Raw genomic sequence first — 20,994 nt, 5'->3', positions numbered from 1 at the left:
ATCAGTGAATCACCACTGACAAACTGGTAGATATTTCATGAGATTTATGTTTGGGCATGAGAGACAGAATGAGTTACTTTAAGGTGATAGGTCAATATTGAGTTACTCTGCCCTGCTGAACACACTATCTCCACCAAATGAAATGCTCAGATAACAGAGAACCCCTAGGAAACCAAAGCAGGGCCCTAAATCCCAAGTGCCTTGCATGTGGAACCACTTATAGCTTCACATGAAAGATTTTCTACAGCTGTTTACACTATAGACATGTTACCCTCCAGCCAGTGACAATCTTCTATGCCTCTCCATCTTGACTAGAAGGATAGCAAAAACAAAATTCCACTGCTAAAATATGGGTCAGAAATCAACATGTTTGTAGAGGTACATGTAGTGCACTACCGGTGTGAGTCAGTGTCCATGCGTATACAGTTCAGGACTCATCAAACTGAATTTAAGGGCATCATAAAGAATGTGGTGGAGGCATGTTGTTGTTTCTCATGAGAGGCTACTGTGTTTGAATAGCTGTCTTTTTTATGGTAATTTTTGTATATAATGTTGCATATGTTGTCTCTTTGTTGTGATCTTGTATAGCTGCTCTGTTGGCCAGGTTTCTCTTGTAAAAGAGATTTTTAATCTCAATGGAGAGCGATAATAAAGAATTTCTGGTGATAAACAGCAAATGTCATTTCTTACTTATCTCGAGGCAAAATGAAATCTTGGTTTCCTGGTATTGAGTTGACAAGGTTTCCTGAGATCCAACATTGTGGCGATATTAACGCTTATACAGCAGTGCGGTGTGGAGGGATGACATTAGGAGTGAACAGTGGCAGCCTTGGACTTCACCAAAAGGTCATTCAGACAGAGATGAAGAGTAGAGCCTTGATTATCCGCAAGAACAATAATGGAGACAAAACATGAGGTGGCATCACTTTCAGATGTATTGCCTTGACTTTAATGCTTTGTTCCCAGTGTCTCAGTGAAGCTTTCTCTCTGTGAAATGGCCTTGAAACTCACTTACCCTTCTATAGCAAAATGAACAACATATTCAAAGTATGCTGTCTATTACTAGTAAATGGTGTGAGAAATGGCAGCTAAATATATATGTACAGAAAACACAAATGATGTATTTTAGTATATCATAGCCTATAAGTTTCAGTTTTGTTTTGGGGTCAAGCACCTGGACTAAACAAGTTCATATAAATATCTTTATTTGGTTTTATTTGGACAAAAATATGAACTTTGCTAAACTTTGCTAACTTGCACCAAGCTCTACCAAGCCTGTATCTGCCCAGCATTAGATTGTGCTGCTTGAATGTGGGGATTTAATATCGAATATAAGGAATGTGAAAAGACTCTGACACAGATTAGTATCGATAATGGCAGGAAGTGTACAAAGCTTGACACACTAGCCGGCATACCAGATATATGGAGGAAACTAGAGCTAGACTAGTCTGTTCTACTTAAACGTGACAGTGACTCGGCGACAAATATTCATGACATAAAATCATTCATAATTTTGGTTGTTATTTCCTCCAGGTTGAAATGTCACGTTACACAGACTGTTGTTTATGTAATCTGACATTCAAAAGCAGCAGAGAATAAAAGATAAGGAAAGATCACCCTTCATATAATGCAAAGACAATGTGTTGTGCCAAGTTTAATTTACATAAAGTACAATATTTGTTTAATCTGATTTGTAAGATAGCTTTTGTGATGCCATTTATATTTGTGTGCTTCATGTGGTGTTGCTCTGCTTAATAGCCTTGTTTGTCATACATGTAAATGAATGCCTAAAAGTTATAAAGTCATTTTATTATAATGTTAAGGTCAAGCCAAAAATGTTGTACTGTGCTGATTAACCCATATTTTATCCAATTATTGACATTAATCATTGATATGTTATTGCAATGTAAACTAAATATCAAACATTGGGTAAATACAGCAGGGTAGTATTATCAGTGACTGACAAACTCCGTTACCTCTTAAGGGCAATTCATTGTGAAGTTTGTTTCAAAGCATATTCTTTAAGGGATCTGATTTTTTCCTCCAATTTCACAACATTTTCATAAACTTAAAAAAGGAACCATCTCTTACTGCCTTCTAGCCTCGTCTACAAGGCAATGGTGACAGAGGTTAAGGACGATGAAGAAGGAAATACTGACACGATGCCTGCTGGTTTATACAGAGCTGGAACTGGGTCACTGACGACTTACTAAACTGCATCTCTCATGTCTCTCCTAAATGCACAGGGATGCTGGCACCAACAAAAGTAAGCAAACTGACAAATATGTATGTCCTCCAACTGGGATGTCTGATGCGAACAGCATTTAGCTACATGCAAACAGGCCAGCTGTACGGACAGCATCAGACACTTGAATTCCAGTTTATACACATCAGCACCGACCTTCAGTTAGCTGAAAAAGCAAATCTGCTGGATAAGCAAGCCTAGGAAATGACAATGCACATGAAGTGATAAGAGTGACTGCTGCACCACCCATATTAGGCTAGGTACATTACCATGACTTAATGTATAAGATACCATGTCATTACTTTTTTTGTATTGTCTCAATACTTTGTAGGACAAAATTAGTACTTACTTAAAATTTCTGGCAGGCTCCGGTCCAAAGATGTCTGAAATGGAACTGGTGAGGGGAGGGAGGGAAGGAGGGATGGAGGGAGGGAGAGAGAGAGAGAGAGAGAGAGAGAGAGAGAGAGAGAGAGAGAGAGAGAGATTGATTGATTGGTTATGTTATTGTTAAAACATGACAAAATTTGAATTAACAAAAAATATGACTGAAAAATATCGTTTAAATTTCTGGGGCATAATCCATACAAAACAATGTTTTCTTTGTGTCCTCATAAAATTTAAACAAATTCATCTTGACCCTGCTGTAGAGAACTAAACACTTGAACAAAGGTATAAAACTGTAAATAAGATAAGTTGTAGCAGTTTTACCACCATATTATTATTATTATTATTATTATTACTTTTAAACAAAAAGGAAAAATCATGAGGGGCATCCTCAATCTCCAGGTGCTCCAGGCATATCCACTGTTTGGCTGTGTACTGGATGCCTTGCTCTCCTAAATGCACTGTGTTGGATCAGTATTTCTCACATCAAAACAGTTATCCCTCAGGCTATTTAACTAACCTATTTTAACTCCCACTTATTGACAGATTATATCAGCCTCCAACACTTTTTACAGCATTTTTCTCCTGCAAGAGGTGGCCAGCTCTCCCCTGTTCTGGCTGCAGAAGAAAAGCTGTCTCCTGTATCTGCAGCTGTATTGGTATAGATGCTTTGAGGAGACCATTTTCTGGTCACATCCTGCTTGTTGCCCTTGGGCAGCAACAGAGCTCTGGCAGAATTACCAATTTGTTGGTTGTTAAAATGTGCACGAGGCATTCAAGATAAAGAATGCATTCTTCCTTCTCATCAAGGCTTGCACCCTGTAAAACTTGCATTTTGCATTGCTTTACCATTTATTAGTTTTGTTAGATGGTTTAATAAAGTCAGTGCACCTCTCCACAATGTGCATTATGACAATTTGCACACTGCCACATTTTTGCATTGCATAGTATCATGACACAATATATATATTCACCCCTGGGAAGCAGGGGTCTGACTGATGAGCTAGGGCTAGACTGATGAGCTGTAGTCAAACTGAGGATGAACTAGGATTGGTGGGGCTGAAGTAGAGCAGAACTGAGGATTTACAGCAGACAAGAAACATGGTGTTAGGTAAGGATGCAGAGGGGAACCGTATGTAAAAGGGTTATGCTGTAAGTGGAATACTCTACGGAGGTTTGTGGGCTGCAAAACTTGCCACACACAGGAGAAAAGTGCAAAAGAAAAATAAAACCCAACTTAGAGGTGATAGAAGTAGGGACACTGGCAAGGTGGCAAGCTGGATGCTGCATTGCAATGAAGTGTAGCTACCCAGGAGCCAGGACACAGGGAGCATGATTCCACTGCAGCAGTGGGCAGCCCTGCATAAGAAGGCTACCATGACACAAAACACAGAGCTAAAGCTGCAGGACTTACAACAAGTCAGGCATCACAGAAACTGCTGGAGCATGGACCTGAATACACAGGATGGCGGAAGACACACAAAATACATAAACATAACTGTTTGTTTCCCCACTAGGTGACATTTTTCTTAAGATCCAAAAATCCATATTATAAGATATATGTTCAAAAATGTATCACCGTCATAACAAATTCCCAGTGTTAACAATGTCAAATTCTCATGTCTCCTTCTCTCCAGTTATGTTTTTGACCCAAACTAATCCACGTCTATATTAACACATTAGGCATCATTCAAGGGCACATCTATGAGCACTTCGGTCGATAATGTAAATGTGCCAGATTTAACCATATAATTTTCATCTGCAGTCCCTGGCAGGTTGATGGCTTACAAAAAGCACTAACAGAAAACAGGCAAAAGTCATTACTACATAACAGTACATTTAAGCAAAAATAAATACACCAGCACCCAGTAATACAACACTGACAGCATAGGGGAAATGATGCAGGATAGCAACACTCAAGCTTGTGGGACAGCAACACACAAAGTATATCAGATTACTTGTAGCCACACATGAAACGACAAACCAAGAATTAAGATAGAAGTTACATCAAACACTCATTATGACAATACATCACAAGTAGCATACCACAATGAAGTTTTTTTGTGATGTCGCTCTGTAGTATGCAGCTGGGGTAGTAAGCATGGGTACATTTAGAGGAGACACAGCAAATCATGTCATCTGGTGCTGTATGCTGTTGTGTCTCAGCACACCCCATATTTCATTCCATATATAGAAAAGGACTTTGGGCACTAATACGGTGATGTTAAATAACATATTTTAGAGAAGAGAATTTAGGTTCCAAAAAACTGGCCAGTCCCAAAACATACTTCTAGCAGGATTTGAGAGCTTTATAGCTCCCAGATATTTACCCAGAGGTATCATAATGACATACTCTAATCACCACTGTACAGGATGGGGTCACAGTACAGAACTGGATGAGAAGATTTAATCCAGAGGGCTTTTTTAAATGAATGAATGAATGCAAGAATGAATGGATGAATAAACAAATAAGCAAATAAGCAAACAAACAACCAAACAAAGAAAAACATAAACAAATAAAGCCATATATTACAGTTACAAAAATATATTTTCTGCAAAATTCTCTCAATTAAAAGATAGGTGGCAACTGCATAACCCTTCAAGTTATGGGGTAAATGAACATGCATTAAAAAATGGTAATGCTAAACAGACTGATTTTAATTCAGCTTTGCCATCTGAGCTTTAATTAAAAAAAAAAAAAATGCCACAATCATGCCCAAAGAGAGTAAAGTTTTGTTTTTTTTTTTAGATTTATGCTAGGGACTTGTACTTGACTTGAATGACTTATACTAGTGTTGCTGCTTGTAGCTAAAACAAAATCAGAGTAAACTCCAGAAGAATTACAGGGGGAAAAGTGATCAGCTCCCCCAACCGAGCTTGGTAAATCTAGTCTGCAAATCAAGACCAAAAAAATGACAGAAAGAGAGGAACTTGCACAGCGCCAAATGTACCAACTATCTGGCTCCTGCCTGCCCTGCTGGTGGAGCCACAATAAAATTCCATCCTAGGACTATGGTATTTATTATCACTGAGAAGCAAAACAACCTCAAATAAATTGATACGGTCCAAGTCTCGATTCAAAAAGGGATATGAATTTCAAATTAACTGTGGACGTAGAAGAGCTTTAGTGGATGTGTGTCTGAATGAATGAGCTAAGAAAATGTTTCCATATTATTCAGAGGGGGAAAATCAAGTGGATTAAACTGAGCTGTTACAGAAGATAGAAACAGAGGATAGAGTCACAGAAATTAGCTAAACACCATGAATTGTTTATATCAACAGAAGTGAAGAAGTGAAAGTCTACTGTATTGTGCCAGGACATATGCTGAGAAACAGATTACCCTAACGGAATGCGAAATGAACTAGCACTGGGAGCAGAGAAGCAAATGCACAAAGCACTGGATTGCTTGAGATTAAACCTCCTAACTTGGCATACTCATGGCCATTTCATCAAGTATCACAACTGTGCCTGAATTAAATGCAAAATAGGTACAATACCAGGTCTGACAAATCCTTTGTCAAGAAAAAAAAAGATGAAAATAAGGGTCTTTCTTGGCCATGTAACAGAGTAACAATAAAACATAATGACATGATCGGCTCTTGATCGACTTCCCATCTAACATGATCCAACAATTAGTGTTCAAAATGCAGAATATTCTTGGCAAGTCGTCCCTATGGATTAAAAGAGACATCTTTGAAGTTTGACCCTGCATCAGCATGGAGCTCGTCACCATGAATCCCTAAGTAGAGAGGTGTCTGGGCAGAGGAGAGGACCTTTGGTTATGTAATATTTCCAGCTACTTATCACTGATAAAGCACACCTTTTCAGGGACTGACCCAAACTTCTACATCATTAATGAAATACACAGCACCAATCTCACCAGTAAATGACAATCACTTAGAGAAACAAATTAACCTTTGGATACTCTTACCCTGTAATTAATCATCAATCTGTGAAATGATGTTTGGTGCATTCCAGGGAGTTTATGATGATGTAATTTACTCTAATGGTGTAGCTACTTTGCGTCAACATATCAACATGAACTTGTTGCATTCAGCTGGTTACACACTGAATTTACAAAATATTAGGGGGACTCTTCTGATAAATAACACTGAGGAAGTGAATCAAGGTAAAAGCCACTCTCACTTATTGAGTTCCCTTATTAAATCCATTTAAAGCAAAGAGTATATGTAGACAATTGAGATGTGGAATGTCTGCAGTGTATAGCAACAGTAACATATAGGGTTGGGAATCACTAGGTAACTCACAATACTATCGTATCACAATATTTCACTCACAATAACAATGATACAGGCATCTCTGCAATATACTCTAACATATTCAGTTACGACACATCACAGTATCTTTAACTGAAGAAGAAAACTACGCTGGAAAAGGGAAAATAATTTTTCAATAAGCAGGAATCAGTCATGGTTTTCAGTGTTTTAATTTGCACATCGACTGCAGCGTGTCCATGACAAAACAGTTCTAGTTAAAATGCCTAAAGGCAAGGAACAAATATGCCTCATAGCAACTCAAATGTACCATGTAAATTCAATTTAAAACTCAAATATCATCACTTAGGACAAGTGTATCAATAATGTAACACAACAGAATATATTGCAATATACTGCATTGTTAATTTATCGTTCCACGTGGTTGAATTATGGCCTATTAAGGCTGCAGGGTATCTGTGTCAAATAGTTGAAAATGTTCTGATACAGACATACCAGTTATCCACAGGAATAAGACAATAAACAAAAATATAAATACTTTAACTGGTTGGTTCAACTGTAAGGTCTTCACAAGGGCAGCAGGCTCAAGTTTGACTTATGTGAAATTCATCATGTTTCCCACGAGGCAAGATAACAAGAAAAATTTATGTAGTTTCACTGTTGTTGTTTCATGCAGCTGTACTACTACCATAGAGGGACAGACCCACAGTTCCTCTGTGGGTCACAACTCAATTATGGAACTGCTTGCTCACAGGCAAATTGGCCAGACGCCATTGGGATTTGATAAACTTGGCCTTAGTCCTACTCTGATTCAACTGTTCTGTCTTTCTCGATTGACATTTCTCTGTGCAATGCCTGTCAATCATGAATATGCTTTAAATAAGACTAATTTTTGAAACAGACCCTTCCTCTCCAAAGATATTAACCACATTGAAAAAATACACCTAGCCATATAGGTTTTCCGTACAACCCCACAACACAGAAAAAAAGGAAAATACAGGCACTAAAACCTGCATTTGTTACTGTGTCGCACGTATGAGGCAGAGGCTTTAATGCATCGGCAAGGTAAATCCTTTGATAGGACAGAACTCCTTGCTGAACACATGTTGTGGCTCCCATCTGTTCAGGAAGATCATCAGGTGCTGTGTATCAAAGTATTGTGACAGATACACTATATTACCAAAAGTATTCGCTCACCTGCCTTTACTCATACTATGAATTGAAGTGCCATCCCATTCCTAAACAATAGAGTTCAATATGATGTCGGTCCACCTTTTGCAGCTATTACAGCTTCAACTCTTCTGGGAAGACTGTCCACAAGGTTGAGGAGAGTGTTTATAGGAATTTTTGACCATTCTTCCAAAAGCGCATTGGTGAGGTCACACACTGATGTTGGTCGAGAAGGCCTGGCTCTCAGTCTCCGCTCTAATTCATCCCAAAGGTGTTCTATCGGGTTCAGGTCAGGACTCTGTGCAGGCCAGTCAAGTTCATCCACACCAGACTCTGTCATCCATGTCTTTATGGACCTTGCTTTGTGCACTGGTGCACAGTCATGTTGGAAGAGGAAGGGGCCCGCTCCAAACTGTTCCCACAAGGTTGGGAGCATGGAATTGTCCAAAATGTTTTGGTATCCTGAAGCATTCAAAGTTCCTTTCACTGGAACTAAGGGGCCAAGCCCAGCTCCTGAAAAACAACCCCACACCATAATTCCTCCTCCACCAAATTTCACAGTCGGCACAATGCAGTCTGAAATGTACCGTTCTCCTGGCAACCTCCAAACCCAGACTCGTCCATCAGATTGCCAGATGGAAAAGCGTGATTCATCACTCCAGAGAACGCGTCTCCACTGCTCTAGAGGCCAGTGGCGGCATGCTTTACACCATTGCATCCGACGCTTTGCATTGCACTTGGTGATGTGTGGCTTGGCTGCAGCTGCTCGGCCATGGAAACCCATTCCATGAAGCTCTCTGCGTACTGTACTTGGGCTAATCTGAAGGTCACACGAAGTTTGTAGCTCTGTAGCAATTGACTGTGCAGAAAGTCGGCGACCTCTTTGCACTATGCGCTTCAGCATCCGCTGACCCCTCTCCGTCACTTTACGTGGCCTACCACTTCGTCGCTGAGTTGCTGTTGTTCCCAAACGCTTCCATTTTGTTATAATAGAGCTGACAGTTGACTGTGGAATATTTAGGAGCGAGGAAATTTCACCACTGGATTTGTTGCACAGGTGGCATCCTATGACAGTTCCTCGCTGGAATTCACTGAGCTCCTGAGAGCGGCCCATTCTTTCACAAATGTCTTGTTTCACAGTCTGCATGCCTGAGTGCTTGATTTTATACACCTGTGGCCAGGCCAAGTGATTAGGACACCTGATTCTGATCATTTGAATGGGTGAGCGAATACTTTTGGTAATATAGTGTATGTCAGATAGATTAAACTCAAGTTTGTCTATTAGACCTAGGCACGCCTTCCAAACTGCTATGACTAGGAGACAAAAGCTGTCAATCAGGTCCTGTGCACCTGGCACTCTCTCCCTGTAGAGTGAGCACTGCTTGCTCAGTGTTTGTATTACGTGTCTGTATCTGACTAATCTGTGCTGACAAAATATTTTTGCTGGCAAATACTTTAGTAACAAGTACACAGAGCTAAGCAGAGCTGTGTTCTGTATAAAATGGATTTGGGATTTATTAAGCTTTCCCCCCACGCTGTCAACTGACAGACAAGATCATGCATGTGCCGGAGCACTGTTTGGAGAGAGGGGCTACGGGAGGGATGAAGCACAGAGGAGGGATGTTTTATACTTTCAAATTCTTGCTCATTTCTCCAAAGATTCCTGCGCTGGCTTTAACTAAATGATCAAATGTCTAGAGAGCACAAAATAAAACACAATCAATGAACCAAAGTAAACAAATGGCTGTTGTGTTAAAAGATAAATAAACATAACAGACAACCTATCCCTTTCAGCTGTTTGCAGACTACCTTTCATGTGACAAACAGAAAGCTGAAGTTAATGATTTTGAGGATTAATTAAAAGATTAATTAAGAAATAAATAATCAGTTCAGACTAAGGACGTATTTGGTTGACCAAATCTTATGGTTCTTAGCAGCACATAAGAAGTTCAGAACTTTCTGTGGGATCATAACTTTCACTTTTTTCACATCAAATAGGGAGACTAAGACTGGAGATGGACCAAGTGCAAAGCCACAGTCTCCAATACCGGCAGAGTGATAAAGTCAAATAAGGAGATACATAAGTCTGTCTGATGTGTTTAAGATGTATATATGATGTGTACAAGGCTCCTTACATCAGTGAAGTCATCAAAGCAATGAGACTATGCTACATTAAAAACAAAAATTACAATGATAAAGGAGAAACCCTAAAATGCATCAGCATACTCAACTATGAAGATGATGGTTGTGACATAAAAAAACACTACATCACCTGCTGTATTTATATTTCCCAATTCAGTGTCTTGCAGATGCTCATATTGATACAATTGAGTATCGCAATGTTTTGATACTGTGTCGGTTCTCAAACACAGTATCATTTTTAATTTAACCAGTTTGCATGTAAAGATTCATGGCATCACTTCAGACTAAGGACGCATTTGGTTGATTAAGTCTTTGGTTCTTCTTAACCCCAAGCACTCTGCCAGTGCATGCACGCACACAAAAATCGTAAGCATTTTAGTAATAGTTCTTTCACACACCAATCAATCAATCAATCAATTAATCAATCATCTAATTGGTCTATAAATTTGTTTCCAAGCTCATCACACAATGGCTAGAAACTAATAAACCATCATTTGTTGGGACAGGGTTGTGAACTGACCTGCCAAATATATCAGAGTTCATTACATAATAGAGCAAAGAGCATGATTACCTGTTAACTTTATTAAGCAACATATTTCTTACTTGGTGTGGAGAAACCCAAAATAGTGCTACCACCAACATATCATATGATGTAACTAAGTGCAGACTGAGAAATGTAGCACTCTGAGGGACTGACATCAACCAATCAGAGCTGACTGGAACATCCCTGCTAAGAGACTCTGACTGTGCTGACTGACTCACTCATCACTTTAGAGTAGAGCCCTGATTCCTACAATGCTCTGTTGATAGTACAGACAAGAGGTTATCAATATCCATAAATGATGCAGCAAAGGACCTTGTCAGATTCCTGAGGCCCAGCTGGAGTCTTTGGCTGCTAGGCTGTAATCAGAGACAGCCAAATGATGTGCACTGTCCTGTCTGTAATTAGACAAATTGAAAGCTCTGCTTATAATCAGCCAGTGCACCTGCGTGATCTCACTATGATGCACTTGAAGCTTGATTCTTGAAAATCATGTACACAGCATCCCACCGACAGATTTGCTGAGAGCTAAAGGGCCTCCATCATGAACAGAATTAGGCAAACAGTACGGTGAAAAAACAGGCCAAAAACAAATCGTATTCAATAGTATGGATCTTTAAGTTGTCCTGGGACTGAGAGTAGCTCAAATGACTCGTCTTATAAGACCTCTGGCCCACAATACATGGGCTTGACAAATTACAATCATCAAAACAACAGACATTTCAACTGCTGTATTTCCTCATCTATTTCTCATTTCAGTGTCTTGCAGATGCTCAGTCTCTGGCAGTCTTAATTAGGGGTGTAAAACAATAATGATACACTTGAGTATTACAATATTTGTTTTGTGATACAGTATCGATTCTCAAAAACACTATAGATTTTTAATTCAAACAGTTTGCATGTTAAGATTCAAGGCAGACAGTGGTTCATTTTGTGTTGTGTTTAGACCCCTAACTGCTATTAGCAGTGTTGTTATCTATCTTCAGCCATTTGACTCTTCCACCTCCGCTTCCTGCCTCAATGGAGGCAGGACGAATGAGCACATATCAGTTTTCCTAAAATTAGATTAAAAAAAACAAACCTGCAATTAGTGTTGCAAAATTCCCGGAATTTTCAAAGTTGGAAAATTTCCATGGGAATTTTTGGAAATTAACGGGAATAAACGGGAATTTTGAGGGAATGTTTGGGAATTTATGTACACTGCATTCACCCGGTCATATACATGTATACATAATAAACATTTTGGTTTGTTATAAGCAGATATGCATGCAAACATGTTACATTATAATGAATTTCCAGGGAATTTTCGGGAATTTTCCCTAGCAGAGTCAAACTGTGTTAATTCAGGCACAGGACTGTGTGCAGTACTATTGTTAAAGTGTGCATATGAAGTGGTTCAAACTACCCATTAAAATGCATGGAAATGCAGGAAATTGAATCTTGATGCTGATGTGATGTCGCATTGAATCATGCGACATATTTGTTTCCACCAAAATGCAAAGTTGACTGTTTATATTTAAGTTTTATTTCACACGCTTTGGCATGGGGATGATGATTTTACAGTATGCTGGCATTGTGGCCTTTGGGTTAGAGGTGAGTCCTGAGTTCAGGACATTAGGGTTTCCATTTCCAAAATGGTGATATTGATGTTGACATTCATTTTATTGATTATTGTTTATTTTTGCCCCATTCACCTTAAGTTAACAACAACAAAAACTAAAATTTCCAAAATTCCCAAGCTTAAATTTCCATGGAAACCTTTTAAAAACCTCATTAAAATTGATGACAAGAAAAATGAAAATTCCCAAAAATTCCCGAGCCGAATTTTCCCGCAAATTTTCGGAAAAATTGAAAAAAAAAGTCACAGCAAAAATCTTCTGAAAATTTCCAATATTCCAGAGCGAAAATTCCAATGGGAATCTTCGGAAACTTTCCGGGAAATTTCCACCCCTTTGCAACACTACCTGCAATATATTTCCTTGCTTGTGGTAACACAATATACTGAACTGTGACTGTGATTTCCATCACTCAGACTGAAAAAGTGTTCGCATTAAACTCCAAATGAGAGGGCAACATCATCACAGAGCAGGGAAGCAGGGAAACACTGGCAACTTGTTAAGGTTATTTTCCTTCATCTACCTAATGCATGGCATGAATCTTCCTAAGCAGTTAAGAAGATATATTCATGAATTATTTGATTTAGTTAAAGACAAAATCACAAAACCCATATTTAACATTTTTAAATGATCTTTCAGATGTCCTTAACCCATAACTGAACTGATGAGGAGTAGCACTCTTAATTTCATTGTATTTGTACAATAACAATAAAGATTTTTTATTCTGTTCTATTCTAATTCACCACTTTGTCCAAACACTGGCAGCACAGTGCTATAGCATTTACTGACAGTCAATGATTTTACTTTACTGAAAAAATAAAGATGGCCAGGAATGTCTTCCAGGACCTTAGACCAGAAAACAGATTAAAAAAAAAAAAAAAAAAAAAAAAAAAAAACCTTCATGATGATGATCATCATCATCACCACTGTCAAATCAGACTCATTCGTGGCCAAAAAATATAACCAAAAGCCAACTCATGGGTTACCAAAATAGGGATATTTCAACAACATGAAGAGAAACCCAAAAGCTGACATAAAAATGCTGAAAAAGTTTTGAGCATCTGAAGTGGATGAGGATGTGTCATGTATCTGTGGCTGACCTGCTGATGGACACCTCACTGTCAGAAAGGCTGGGCGACCTTGGCCTTGAAGTCCATCCTGCCGATGTCTCTGCATCACCTCCTGTCTCCTTTACCATCGGCGATGAGCTACTCTTTGATTCTGCAACTTGATCTAAATAAGAAGTATGTGCCATCATGTCAGATAGCCAATGAGTATGAATCAGAGGAGACTGTCAAGAGGTTTGGTTATGTAATATTTCCAGCTACTTATCACTGATAAAGCACAAGAGGCTTAAGTGCTCAAATGACACCCTTTACAAGCTAGTCTTGTTCAGACAAGTCACACCAAATTTTCTCTTCCCCTACACATGAATCTGTCTAAACAGGAAAACAATGGTTTAAATGCATATGCATTTTATAATGAAAATCATGACAAAGTGGAAAGATACAAATACACTCAACTTTGGCGTCAAGGAAGTAAAAACATCTACACTAAGAGGACAGTAATATTGAGTATTATCCCTTGGTGATAACTCTTGTAATAATCACATTTGCTCTGTTCTATGACATAAACTAGATTTTCTAACCAAATATGGCAAGGAGGACAGAGATGTATAGAGGATGTTGTAAGGAATGGAAAATGCAATGTAAATTGACTCAGCGTGAGCTAAGGGAGACTGGAGAGGATGTGGCTTGAGTGCATCATCATGCTTTATTCCTTGAGAATGGTGATGAATGCTGCAATACCTGCAGTGTGCGGTGCTTGGGCTTCCACCCCTTCCTCGCTGACTTCCTGCTTGATTCGACTTTGTCTGGTGGTCTTTAGGCGCCCCTGGACTTGGGCAATAAGGTGGGCAAATTCACTACTGTGCTGCTTCCCTGTAAGACAAATGAAGGAAGTCTCAACACCCACAAGACGCATCCTGTTTTTGAACGTGAACAACATTCTGTATTTAACATGCGAGAAGATGTTTTTAAACATATGCAGAACAAAAAGTGCATTTCAGGATGGGACAGTTATCATTCATTCCCACCCATGCTTTATATACAATAACCTGACAGTCTAGGATGTCAGTACAGGTAAGGTAGAAGACCAGCTTTTAGTATGCGTGTTGTATTTTATATGTATGATTCAGGCAACTTGAGCAGAAGCATTTAATTTCCTGCATTAGACAATATAAGACAATCAAGCACATAACAATGCAGCAACATAATTGTCATTCATCTGCCCTCATGCTTCATAACTTCAAGAAGTAACTAAGACCAGATTCCTTATATGTTTATGCAGAGCAGAGGGCATTGTAATGTCAACAAAATGACCACATTGGAATTCCGTGATATTTACTAACCATGAGCAATGAATGACAAGCGCACAAAATGACACTGCTCAAGTCTCACTGTGCATGTCATGGTCTTGCAAACGTAAATTATATGCAAATCTAAATTTGCCTGCTGAAGATTGATTTGCAGGCAAGGCCATGCAAACTAAAATTGCACCCAATTCACACATTTTGCACCAGCCACTTTGATAAATTGCTGGAGTGTGTACAAGAACTTTAAAAAGGTGGTATTAAGACGTTCACATAGAGAATCGTTTTGCCTTTCATATCGGCTATCATTAATGGAAGTCTCGGGCAATGTCACCAGCAAAGGGAATGGTATTCCATCCTAGTATCTTAAAATTGGAGAACCTTTTAATTAAAAACGGTAAAAGGGCGCTTTAGTTCGTAACGCTGTCATGGACAAAGAAGTGGAATGTCCAATAAAATATAAGTGCTGTTACTTTGCTGAAATGGTACTTAGTGCAAAAACCTACTTATGCAAAAGTTAAAAAAATAATAACTTACTGAAAATGCACTAAGCATATTGAGTTACTTTTTTAAGAGAACACTATTATATGTGATCTTTTCTATGCTGTTTGAAAAAAAAAAAAGAGGACAGAGTTCAAACTAGATTAGTGTAATTGTGGGAAAAAGTGCCAAAACAAAGTAAAAGCAGATTACTCTTCTCTTCTTAGCTGACAGACTGTTCACATCAAACGGGTCCATAATCAGCCAATTTACACTGGTCCAGTTTCTGAAGCTTATGCACTCACAAAACATGTACTTTTTAATGGATGTGATTTCAAATTTAGCCAAGTACAAACCTTCAGGAAAAACATACTTAAGCAAAAGTAAGATTTCTTAAAAATAAATAAATAAATAAATAAATAAATAGATAAATAAATAAATAAATAAAAACCTTTTGGCTCAAGCAACAGAGACACAAACCCAACTCCCACAACATGTGTATAGAGGTAAGGTAGAGAGGGACAGTATTTTTTACTAAGTGTGTTTTAATATATTTGGGTCAAAAACATGAAAGATTTAGCATCATAATTATGACAGCAAAATATAGCAATTTATAACTATCACAACAAATACTGAGAAAACAAAACAAGTTTCTGCTAGAGAAAACACACTATTCAGCAGATGAAATGTATGTAGTGGCATACATTAGCTTCGAGAAATCCTAAATTTAATGAAATCTGTTTTTTTTTTTTTTTTTTTTTGCTTCTGCACATTGTCTCAGTTCTCGCTAACAAAATGAATAAATATGCCGATCTGGAGGAAGTTCAAATTTAAAATCAGGAATCTGGAATCTCAGCACAGGAATTTCAAAAACATGAATACTGGGTCAGCAGAGAGTACAATATGGTGAATATTTTCACGAAACAGAACTGCATTGCAACATACTAATTCTTCCTAACCTTGGCATACCTATAGTCATTAGTGCAAATCTTAAAAATACAAGAGGAGAACTAATTACTGGCAGTTATCCTCACATCTTTATCTCCAGCATCTGCAAGCTTTGTTATAAATCACCAAATGCTCTGACCTAGGAGTCTTGAGATAGCAGTGAATTTTCAAGCAGTGAAGTGCAAGGATGACATGAGAGATACCATCCCCAAATGCCAGTGAACTCTGCCTACGCTCTCCTTGGGATACTAAACCCTTGGGTTCCTGTGACTCTTAAAAAACAATATGAGTTTAGGTGTGTTTGTGAGGCTGCATGGTCTGCATAACCTCTCCATTTCATGATCCTAATCCTGGTTTGGGAATGTGATTTGCACAGGTAAGCGAAAGAGGTGATACTTGTTTGGGGAAATTTTATATTAATATTTATAATGGAGGCAGACACATTTTTCTTTCTGAGATCTGCACCAGAATCAGGTCATTCAGATGAATTCAATGAATATTTAGAAACGGAAAATGACAGGCTGTAACCTTGAGCCATTCCATGGATTGTATAAACACAATTTTTTTTCCTAACGTGATATGTGAATTTAATGAATATCACAGAGTCGAAAGAACAAACGGATGCTATATGTACTGCTTCATGGAGGCCAAACTGTCATTAAAAGGACATTATGGATGAGCAAGTATGGAGGCACACATAAGGGTAATATAAGTTAATTTCTGGCAATGATCCTAAAATACATGAAAGGCATAATCAGATTTTATGGAAAACCACAGCATCTGGAAATCTATGAAGGTCATATAAACTTAGACTGGAGATTAATGTCCAATGTTAAAGAAAGGGACAGCCCAAAGATTGCATTTAACATGTGTTCTATAGTATAGTCTAAATATATCCAGCATCAGTTAAATAGAAACACGAGTCAGGCTGCTGTGTTGCAACATTGCTGGGAGCTACTGTGCATTGATGTACTACAAAGACATGCCAGTGAATATATTAAATGTGTCGCTGCACAGGAAAATCAAATGCAGAAACATCTTGGGTTAAATGCATCATATGTGAGAGAAACCAAGGGGCTATGAAGTAAAGTTTTCTCAACCATAAACAGATAATAAGCTAATAACTAAAACATACTTGTATAATTTTTGATGATTTAACAGTAACAATTATCTCCTGATTTAAAGTTATTACTAATTAAATAAAATAATGGGACAGCTACTGGAATCTGTGTATTTCAAAAACCTAGGTAGCCAAAGGGGAAAACTCAATGAACCTGAAACACAATTTATCACGCATAATGGTACAGCATAATTTTAGATTCCTTGATTAAGAAGAATCTGAAAAGATGTGAATAATTTGATCTAATTTCATTTGGAACATCTGTGGTACTATCAAATCAAGTGTTCCTATTAATGTTTTACATTTTAAGTGTATTAGTTTCCCACATCAATGAATTTAAATATAGCTTTACAGGCATCTTTGAGAGTAGACATCATTAGTCTTTAATTTGATGAAGGCTGATCAAACTACATTTTAACACTGTCTATTTTATGGGCTATTTGCAGCATGACATTTTGATTTACTGTTCATTAAACTTTCAAAATATCATTACAGTAACTACTACCATTTTTTGTTCATGACAAGGTGAAGCATACTCTGTTCCACCTGTTTAACTAAACTATTTAGCACATATCTATTTAAGACTCTTCTGGCTTGTGAAGCTGTCTGCCTCCTGCAACAAAGTGCTTTTTGTCATCTTTATTTAAAAGAACCTAGCCACACCCCCAGCCACAGCATACAGAAATAAGCCTAATACAAATACAACATTCAGGAGTAATCATGTTTCAAAAACAGGCTACAGACTGTGTGGCTGCTATTTGACAATGTTTCTCACATTAGGAGGAGGCTATCTCCACCTGCTGGATGTCTAATACGTCTGTGTGTGTGTCTGTGTGTGTGTGTGTGTGTGCGTGTGCGTGTGCGTGTGTGTGTGTGTGTGCGTGCGCGCATGTGTGTATTGTTTCCCCCTTCCTCTCCTGTCTGCACATTTGCTATTCCCCATGCTAGCAGAGTGAGTCATCCACATCCTCCTCTGATAAATCAAGCGGTTATCACAGCAATGCAGCTATTCATAGAACCCACCTTCGGTGAGTCACACCCATTTCTCATCCACATTTAAAGTTAGCTCTACAGAGCTATTTTGAACATCCTTTTCATCTTGCTTTACCGTGTCAAAATGACTTTGAATATTGTTCCATAATGCCACTGCTGTGACTTGACCTATGCCCCGAGGACAAAAACACACACCAGGTCTAGACTGCTAAGCATTTTTATGCCTTTGAGTGAATACCTATGAGCTCATAGCTAATGGGTGAAATGCTGTCTTAAATACATGCTTAAAGGGATGAAGGCTCCAACAGGAAAGCCTTTACACTAAATTAAATGAGACAGGAAAAAGGCACTTGTTGCATCCCCTGACTATTGATTTGGCATCTCTTAGATTGGTTACCCAAGTGTGACGCACTTCTACACAGCCAGTGAGGCAGGGCTGGGCAATATATCATTACTATAACTATATTGTTATATGAGACAATCAATATCGTGATATGAGATATCATCTGAAATTTTGTGTATTGTCATATTGTGATACAGCATATATGTTGTCATTTCCAAGTCTTAATAACAGTAAAGCAATGCAATTTTCTGAACTATTCTAGTTGTTCTGTTATTTGACTCCACCTGATAGATTATCATATTCACATCACTAATGACTGTTTATCAAAAATCTCTTGAGTAAATATTTTGTTAAAGCACCAACCACCACACCCACAATATAGTCACAATATCGATAGCCCTAAGTGGAAGATGTCTTGTTGTTAAAGGAACAATAGTCTTGACAGTGCTTTACAATATATAGTGACAGTGACAAAAGAGGAAACAAAACACCTATCATTTTAGTGAAGACAAAATAGCAGCTTGACTAGATTTTAAAAGGGAATTCATATTTAAAAGATGAAGTAGAAGTAGTTGACTGGAGTAATAACTGGCAAATCCCTTTGATTTGTAATTTTTGCAGTGTGTAGCTCTCTTTTCACTGTGACAAGATAAACGCATGATTTGGCAAGAATTCAAAATTTAAGACAGATAAGCAGAAACAAATGTGTCATTTTCTTCTGATAAATACCACACTGACTAATAAATACCCTTCTGGATAAAAAAAAAAGCCAATCTTATGTTCCTTTTTACAAGAAATTGTTTGAAATACCCAAAAGAGAGCAACAGAAGCTCTGAGCAGCAAAAAGAACAAAAACAAACAAACAAACAAACAAACAACAGAAATTGTAATGATTCTGTAGATGAGGGGGAAAAATCATTTCAGAATGTTTACATGCTTATTATGCACTAATATTTTCCTATTGAACAGATTATCAAAGGTTCACAAAACCCTACAGTTGTGCGATATGACGATATATTGTGTGACAATAGAAAAATGTCTATCATTCCATGTTATGCTCTATTGTTAATTTCACTGTGTCACAAATCAACTCATTTACGGCACTTAGGGCAGTTCATATATATAATAATTTGGGCATTCTACATTCACACATGAACCTAGGAAACATAAATTAACTGCATAATATGCGCAATATCACAGCTTAAACCCTACACCACCCCTCTCAACCCGATGTATTAATATTAATTATTATTATTATTATTGTTATTATTAATTATTTCAATTATTAGTGGAATATCAGGGTCTATGTAAATGAAGCTACTGCTACATAGACTAATATATATGGCAGAGAAACCTTCAATGTCACTTACTATAGTTTGAATGCATCTCATCAATCTCCTTCTCTGACTGGTTTTTTGAGAAGACCATGACCTGCAAATCAAATCAAATCAAATCAAATCAATGAAAAACTGACAGTTCAAACCAGATGATCAGAAACCTTTTTTGCTCTGCATATCAAGACCCCCTATCAACTGTTAGCACATACAGGTTTGGCTTTCCCCTGCAGTTCATTTCTGGTCTTCTCATTGGCCTCCACGTCTTTGGCAATATCCTCAGCTGTTGACAGAGGGTGGAAAACCTTTATTACTCCTGAGATCACAAACATTGGCTGTTTATATGAATTGTGCTGTTAACCTCACAAAAGGTTTTGGCCCATGAGGCTACAACGTGGAAAACGGGGCATCCCTGGAGATTCACATGAGGGAAACAGAAAGCGTTGCATGTGGAACCTGTCTCATACTCATGCAAATATACTGGCTTAGAAGTTAAATTTAAAATCAAGCAGAGGATCTGAGGTTCGCTACTTGAGGTCTGTAATGTAATTCTGTTGTCAATAATGATTTATCCTCACACTATCCTGCTGTAATGGTATACATACACAGGATTAAACAACAGCTCAAAGGTTCTGTCTTGCAGTGCTGCTTCCTTGAGTGCAACTGTATGTATTTTGATAGAAACTTTCAGAGGATTCCCCTATCAGAGAAAATGTTTCTTTTACAACATGTGCATCTGCTCTGACTACACAAACATACAGTCAAGCCAAATGTGCGAGCCAGACATGAAAAAATTATTGCACCATTACCAACAATGAAAATAAAGAAATGGCCATTTCAACAATAATCTTTATTGTCTAAGTGTGTGTATTGGGTGGAAGAATGGGGAAACAACCTGGACAGGTCAACAGTCCATTACAATGTAATTACAGCTGATAGGTAAACACTAAAAAATAGCTCAATTATTAACAAAAAGTATACTGAAGTTGTAAGTATAACTCAAGCATCCTCTCTAGCCTTGTCACAGGATATGCATTTATTGGATAAGGTGTTAGGGCATGTTGTGGGAAT

At 38.0% G+C, this 20,994-nt stretch overlaps 1 protein-coding gene across 1 annotated transcript in view; it reads right to left on the bottom strand.

Annotated features, from left to right (window-relative positions):
- The window catches only part of rad18 (RAD18 E3 ubiquitin protein ligase), a 49,611-nt gene that overhangs the window by 5,194 nt on the left and 23,423 nt on the right, over positions 1-20,994 (bottom strand). The window contains exons 9-13 of the mRNA XM_030052603.1: positions 20,136-20,206; positions 19,960-20,020; positions 14,143-14,274; positions 13,435-13,567; positions 2,595-2,639 (exon numbers count right to left, since the gene is read on the bottom strand). Of these exons, the coding sequence (XP_029908463.1) occupies positions 2,595-2,639; positions 13,435-13,567; positions 14,143-14,274; positions 19,960-20,020; positions 20,136-20,206 (442 nt within the window). The remainder of the gene's footprint in view (positions 1-2,594; positions 2,640-13,434; positions 13,568-14,142; positions 14,275-19,959; positions 20,021-20,135; positions 20,207-20,994) is intronic.

This window comes from Myripristis murdjan, chromosome 5 (assembly GCF_902150065.1).
Source record: "Myripristis murdjan chromosome 5, fMyrMur1.1, whole genome shotgun sequence".
Taxonomy (NCBI): domain Eukaryota; kingdom Metazoa; phylum Chordata; class Actinopteri; order Holocentriformes; family Holocentridae; genus Myripristis; species Myripristis murdjan.
The sequence above is the reverse complement of the archived record's forward strand: the minus strand, read 5'-3'. Positions and strand labels throughout refer to the sequence as shown.